The sequence below is a fragment of the Rhagoletis zephyria genome, unplaced genomic scaffold (genome assembly GCF_001687245.7).
Source record: "Rhagoletis zephyria isolate East Lansing unplaced genomic scaffold, Rhagoletis_zephyria_1.1 Rzeph_scaffold_00104, whole genome shotgun sequence".
NCBI lineage: Eukaryota > Metazoa > Arthropoda > Insecta > Diptera > Tephritidae > Rhagoletis > Rhagoletis zephyria.
In genome coordinates, this window is record NW_016157188.1 from 254,748 (window position 1) to 262,511 (window position 7,764).

Sequence of the window (7,764 nt, forward strand, 5' to 3'; positions counted from 1 at the left end):
AATTTGTACCAAACTCGGTGTGGTTATTGTGCTTGCCACATATAAGCAAAACGTTGAAAATTATTGAAATCGGACTAAAATAACGGCCGCTTCTCATATAACGGTAAATTTCAGAAATGCTTGAAACTTCAATATTTCGAAATTGAAGGACGCTAATTTACTCAAAATTGATACACCCCGGCTTACCATCTAGCGGAAGGTTTCGGAAAGGTGAAAAAACATATATTTAATACTTGCGCCGGGTATTTAATGTTCGGCTCCGCCCGGACTTAGACTTTCTTACTTGTTATTATTGTTAATGTTTTTTATTTAATTTCATACTCATGTTTCTATTTTTTTATTTAATACGTTTTTCAAAATTCTTTTGTTAGATATCTTTTACTTTTTATGTTATTAAATTTTCTGTAACTTCTGGTTTATAATTACCGAAGACAGAAAATAATCGTTAAATTAAGATGCTCTCATAGCAAGCTCTTTATTTTTAAATTTTCTGTTTACAGTCCAAACAATTCGAATTGAATGACAAAATGGACTTGGCCTCATATTTGCTGAAACCTGTGCAGCGTATGGGAAAATATGCTTTGCTTTTGCAACAGTTGGTGAAAGCGTGTAATGCTGTTGAGGTAAGCAAACTTTCACTTAAGCTTTATAGCATTATCGATGCGATAGAGCTTTTATGTCATGTCGAAAAAGGTTGTAACTTTACTTTAGAACTTTCACAGATCTGTACATGGTTACATAGAAGCGAGCTTCAAACGTTTAAAATTTGAAATGAAAAAAGCTTTCTAATTACCACCCTTTAAAAAAAAATCCATAATTTTAATCCGACTTTCTCTAACCCACTCAACACTCCTCATTTAGGGCGCTGCTCTGCAAGAAATCGCCGCCGATGTCGAGGAATTGCAACGCGCTGAAGAAATGGTCAAATTTCAGCTACGACACGGCAACGATTTATTGGCTATGGATTCGCTACGGGATTGCGATGTAAATGTGAAGGAGCAAGGTCGCCTTCTGAGACAAAACGAATTTTTGGTATGGCAGGGACGTGGTGGTAAAAAATCGCTGCGACAAATATTTCTCTTCGAAGATCTTGTGCTGTTCAGTAAGGCACGTCGGTTTCCAGATCAGAAGGTAATAGAATAGAAAATGTTTTCCTATATACATATATACCTATCTTATTCTTTTTATGGTTACTTAGAACCTGGACATATATATCTATAAAAACAGCATTAAGACATCGGATATTGGCTTGACGGCGCATGTTGGTGATTCGAAAACAAAATTTGAGATTTGGTTCCGCAAACGAAAGCCAGACGACACTTGGACAATGCAATGTATGTCGGAGGATATTAAAAATGCTTGGACCGAGGAAATATCGAAGTTATTATGGAAACAAGCGAATCGAAATCGAGGTAAGTTAATTCGGGGATTTTCGAGATAGGTTTCTGATAAATGACTTACGAGTTTAAAAATATCCTTTAACTCAAAAGTAGTGGAAATTGTTTACAAGAAACTACCACTGTATATAGAACGCCATTTCGGATATAAGTCCGCTGTGGTAACCACTATCGATGAAGCTATCGTTAGCAGTATCTAAACAAAAAAATGTGAAATCGACGGCACGAATATAAATTTTATCGTCCGATATATCGATGAATATATTGGAAAATGCGTATGTACCTATTGATATCAGTGTTGTACGAAAATGCGTCGGTTTTCGACTAGTAATAGCGATTAAAGCAGTGTTTGCATTATTCAACTTTGCGTTCAACAATTGCGTTCAACTCAACGCAGGGTTGCACGAAAAATAAGTTGAATGGCTAAATGTTGGCTGGCGACCAACTTTGTTGAAAGCGATTAGTTGAAAGGCCATTCAACCAAAAGTTGAATGCAAAGTTGAACAATGCAAACACCTTTTTATGGCGAATATTTTGATATTTTTTCATATTTTGATATTTTTAGCCATTCAACTTTTTTTTCGTGCAACCCTGCGCTGAGTTGAACGCAAATGTTGAACGCAAAGTTGAACAATGCAAACACACTTTAACGCAAACATGATTATTATAATACATTTATCGATAGCTATATAGATATGTGTATAACAATATCGATCAATTTATCGATAACAATATTAATGATTATATCGATTAAGGTTTCGATAAACATAATGATCGAAATATCGATATCATACCGATAAATAATTATTTCGCTAACGAAATCGATAAATAGACATTGAAAATTATATATATACATATATGTATCATAGCCTACTATTTAACAAAATTTTTTGGAGGGGAAGGCGAAGTTAGGAAATCATAAGTAATACGCAAGCTAAAGCTGGACCCAGTAGTACTAGCCTACTTCACTAAGGTCCTCAACTTATCTAATAATACTCTCGTCATTTCTAATATGTAGAAATCTTGGAGAGTGATCCCATTACTAACTTAGCCTACAATCCGGAGATGTTTTAAAAGCACAAGAATTCCTTAAATACTTTTGGTATAAATAGGTGTCAAAGCGACACCCCTGAGCCAGATAAACATAACGGTCGTTGCGGCGACGTTAACGAGATTTTCGCGAGAACGCCGACCTTTGTCTGCTGACAAAGGAGATTCTAATCGACCGATAACTGTCCTATTCCTAGCAATTTATGAAGGCAGTAGCGTGTGGCCGTTTGAAAACCTTGAATACAGACTAAGTGTTTGACAATCATCACTTGGACAAAAGTTGTTCAGGCTGCAATACTACTAATGGTTACTTTGGACGATCTACTTTTTTCTCCGCGAACCGCAATTCCCCACAAAGTACCAAGCCGCAACACGGGCCTCTCCGACAGTACTGGGAAACTCGCTATGAACTAATGGATGAAAGCCAGATCCACGTACAAAAGGCACTGAATTGGACGTTATGCGACAGGCTATAAAAGCCATTAACCGTGAGACAAACGAATTCTAGTCCTGTAAATGCCGCCAATAAACACACATTGCAAATGTAGAGCTGTCATGAGAGACCCGCGTTTCTCTGGCACAAATACCATCTAAATAATGTAGCTGGAAAATTGTTTCTCTCCCTGAAAGTATTCCACGCTGGTGGTAGTATTGAAAGAGGAAGGCCACCTCTGCGAGGGAAAGGCCAGGTTATTCTCGTGGCATTTCCATTGGCATCAGTTAGCATAGTGTCCTTTATTGGACTTGGCCGAAATCGCTAAACGGTTCCAGCGCCGAACAAAATAAAATTATGACTGGTTAGACTCCTCCTTGTGAAGACTCGATTGCTGGGCCCAACTTTAGTAGAGCTCGACATCGACTGAAGGATTGAGTTTTTATGGCAGGGTTAAGTAGCCGCTACAACAGCAACAATTTTTTTTAGATCTAAAAAGTAACGAAATGGTTTTTGGTAAAGAGTTAACCCTTTTGTTACAAAACTTAACCCTTAGCTAACTATTGCTTTTCAAATTTTTCTAAAATTATGTTAAAGTTTTTGCGTTTAGTATAAAATTTGTTAAATATTTATTAAAAAAAAACTTTTTAGTTACTAATTTTCCCTACTCTCTTTTCTATTTTATAGAAATTCGCCTAGCCGAAATGTCTTCGATGGGTATTGGCAGTAAACCCTGCCTAGACATACGACCGAGCAATAATCAGATCAATGATCGCTCCATAACGATATCGCAACTGGGCAAAGGTAAGTGTTACACCGAATATCTTAAATTTGTATATACATATATATTGAATTCTAATCAAATCACCACTTCCTTTTAGCACCCAAGCTGCGACACTCCTTCGCCGGTTTGCATTTGGATGGCACAAAGAACGCACGTCGCCCCAATTCGCTCATCTCTGAGAGTTCGCTGTCAAGTGGCACAAGCAGTTCCTCGCTCAGCACTGGCAGTTCCTCAGGTCACGAGCGTGTAGGCGGCGGCAGCACCAGCAGCAGCGGCGGTGGCGGCGGCGGCGGCTGTCATGGCAAGTCAGCAGCTGGCACGATAAGCAGTCATCATGCGCTCGAACTAATCAATGAGACGCAAACATTAATGCTAAGTGGTGGTGGTGGCGGCAACGTAGCTGCGGCCACATCAAATGGTGGCAGTGGCGCGAATACAAATACGCTGAGTAGTAGCGGCAGTAGCGGACGTAGTGGACGCAGTGGTCATAGTGGTCGCGGCGGCAGTGGAGTAAATGGAGGTGGCTTAAATGGCGGCGCGAACAACGGCACTACGACGCGTTCGAAACGCTCTACAACGCTTGTCAGTCAACTATCGATGGGTATTGAGCTTGAATTGAGTTATTTTTTCTAAGTGTTTTGTTTTTTTTTTTGTATTGTTTGTATAAGTTATCGTTTTTTGTTTTCTGTTTTTGTTGTCTGTTGTGTTAATTTTTACTAATCCCTATTCTGTTTAAGTGTCTAATATACATATCGCACACGATATTCAAAAATGGCGCAACTCAAAATTTGGCATTTTTGAAATTATGCACTAAAAATGTACACAGAGCTTTTATTTACTTTGCAGCAAAGGCAGGAGCAAATTTTTGTTATAATTTCTTGAAAAAACCTAAGGTAAAGTCTTCCTTGTCCATATTATTAGCATGTGCTAAGTAAGAAATAATTTTTAACATTTTATGACGAACATGTTAATTTGAGTTGTGTCACCTTTGAAGATTGCGTGCGATATGTACATATATGTATAAACTTTTTAAGTTATTATATTTAGAAAAATTTGTTTTTGCATACCTGTCACATTTATATAATAAATATTTTGGTATGTACATATGTTTTTATACGCACATCTTTTCATATGTGTAATTAGTTGGTTAATTGTACTTTAATTATCAGTATTATTAGTTATTTGTAAAATATTTATGTATTATTGATGTGTAAACATCGGAGCTCTTGGTATGGGTAAAATTTGCGTTAACCCAGCAGACGATTTGTAACTGCTTCCTGAATATTGCTGGTCTAGTTTAGTACCACTTATAGCTCAGGATTACAGTGGTACCTTTTCGAGACTAGTTCGGGATAATTTCATGACCTGTTCAGAAAATTTTCAGGACCCTTTTGGGACTCGCTATCTGTGGCATTTCGAGGCAAATTCGGGACCATTTTAGGCCAAGTTCGGAATCTTTTTCGATCATTTCGGGGGCTGTTCAGAACTATTTCAGGACCTTTTCGGGAATAGTTCGGTATCATTTCGACACCATTTCGGGACCTATTCAGAACCATTTCAGAGCTATTTCAGTTCAAGACTATTTTCAGACTAGTTGGGGTCATTTTGGCACCACTAAGGGACTATTTCAGGACTAATTCACGACTATTTTAGGACATTTTTGGAACTGGATCTAGACCATTTCGAAACTAGATCAGGAACATTTTGCGACTAGTTCAGGATCGTTTTGGTATAAGTTCAGCACCATTTCGGCACTATTTTAGGATCATTTTGGGCCTAGGTCGGGATCATTCACGGACTAATAATGGAACATTTCGAAACTAGTTCAGGACTATTTCCTAAACATTTCGGGACTAGTAAGGGATCATACTGGAGCGTTTCAAGACTTTTTCGAGTTCCTTCCGGGACAAGATCACGACCTTTTCAATACTACTTCAGGGCAGTTTTGGACCTAGGTCGGAATCATTTTAATTTTCAACTTAACCTATTTACAGATGTGTTTAACTGAAGCGCTTAATGCTTTGCCAGCCGTACACAGATGTTTACACTTCAAATTTAACGAGTACCTGGTACTCAGGCCTTTGTTTTTGGTTGTGTTGTTTTTTTTTGATATTTTGCTTGCTTGTATATAAAAAAAATCAAACTTGTATATACTTTTCTAACATTGTCACTATTTATTTGTACTGTGCTGTATATACTGTTGCATCCTCCTTTGTCTACATACATACATATATATGTATGGCTTCCCTCCTACTTTTTGTCTACTACTTATGTATATATATGTGTAATTTAACGGTTATTTGTCAAAAAATCACTCATATCTTCATCATGCAGAGAGCGGCATTCTATCCGACATCTCAATGACGCCGGATCAGGAGCATTCGGACGCGACATGTAGCTGGTTAAATGCCAATACTGTGGCCGCATCAGCGAGCCTAACAATTGCCACCAACTTGTCATCACCGACAGCCACCAGCACAACAGCCACAATTGGCTGCGGCGGCGGCGACGGCGGTGGCGCCAATAGTACCACCGTAATTATGCGCCGTCAACGTTTACATCACTCGAAACAACAACAGCAAGAGAAACATGAAAAACACAAAGAACTACAACACCAACAATCAGCACCGGCAGCCTTGCAGGAACGCAGCAGCATTGGTGGTCAATGCAATCCATACCTGCGTGAATTCAAAGCGGATAGCGTAAATCTATAGGAACTCGGCAGATTTCTGCACCGGAAATGAATTATGAAGAGCAGCACATAGTACCGTTTAAAGGATGAAGCAAAAAAGTAGTTATAATTTTTGAAAAATTTACAAGATAAGAAAAAAATTATTTTATAATTATTTTAAATTAAAGCAAAAAAAAAGTAGAAAATTACGATATTTAAATGCTAAGTGTTTTTTAATGTATGTATGTATGTGTGTCCAACAGTTACTAAAACTAAAAACTAAGATGCACACATACATATGTACATGAATGCGCTTACATACTTATATACATACATGCATGGAAATACATAGAAAACGATTTTTTATTTGTTGTTAATTTGTTATAACGGGTGATTTTTTTGAGGTTAGGATTTTCATGCATTAGTATTTGACAGATCACGTGGGATTTCAGACATGGTGTCAAAGAGAAAGATGCTCAGTATGCTTTGACATTTCATCATGAATAGACTTACTAACGAGCAACGCTTGCAAATCATTGAATTTTATTACCAAAATCAGTGTTCGGTTCGAAATGTGTTTCGCAAACCCAATTGCTGCGAACGGCGACGAATCGACATTTCACGGTCTTCAGCAACACTCTCAGAAACAGACGCAATATTCTCTTCTGTACGCACTGTACGCATTCGTGTGGTTGGTTTAATGTCCAATAAAGTAAACTGAGTGCGAAACTTGGTCACAATCGCATTAATTGTTTGCTCACTTGGTCGATTATGTAGACCATAAATCGGACGTAAAGCGAACCGAACACTGATTTTGGTAATAAAATTCAATGATTTGCAAGCGTTGCTCGTTAGTAAGTCTATTCATGATGAAATGTCAAAGCATACTGAGCATCTTTCTCTTTGACACCATGTCTGAAATCCCACGTGATCTGTCAAATACTAATGCATGAAAATCCTAACCTCAAAAAAATCACCCGTTACATATGCGTATATTTTTTATTTAATATTCGATATTATTTTTAACCTTAAGCCATAGCGAACTTTATGAGTGCATAAATTGTTATCGAATTACTAAAAAAAAATATTAAAATAATAACAGCAATGCATTTTTTCTTATAATACAAAAATTTTACAGTTGTCATAATCCGTGACGAAAGGTAAAAATTAATGTTGTAATATATTTCTTTTTCAAGTGCTTAATGCATGTGCTATATAATGAAATACTTATCAGTTCATTTAAGTTTCTATAAGTGAAATATATGTATGTATATGTTTATAACCTTATTCATAAAAATTAAAGTAGCTTTAAAGAAGGATTATAAACTGAAAAATGTATAAAAACGTCATTTTATAAAGCTCTTTAAACCTACTTTATTTATGAATAAGGCATTAGGTTTTTCATCTGTCCGCCAGTTAACGAAATGCT

At 37.1% G+C, this 7,764-nt stretch overlaps 1 protein-coding gene across 5 annotated transcripts in view; it reads left to right on the top strand.

The window, feature by feature from the left end:
• Nucleotides 1–6,638, top strand: part of Pura (Puratrophin-1-like) — a 254,730-nt gene extending 248,092 nt beyond the window's left edge. For all 5 annotated transcript variants that reach the window (XM_017633296.1, XM_017633311.1, XM_017633318.1 and 2 more), the window contains 6 exons: nt 501–623; nt 862–1,131; nt 1,199–1,412; nt 3,568–3,684; nt 3,762–4,265; nt 5,999–6,638. In XM_017633296.1, coding sequence (XP_017488785.1) covers nt 501–623; nt 862–1,131; nt 1,199–1,412; nt 3,568–3,684; nt 3,762–4,265; nt 5,999–6,378 — 1,608 coding nt within the window. In that variant the 3' untranslated portion in view covers nt 6,379–6,638. The remainder of the gene's footprint in view (nt 1–500; nt 624–861; nt 1,132–1,198; nt 1,413–3,567; nt 3,685–3,761; nt 4,266–5,998) is intronic.
• The last annotated feature ends 1,126 nt before the right edge of the window (nt 6,639–7,764 follow it).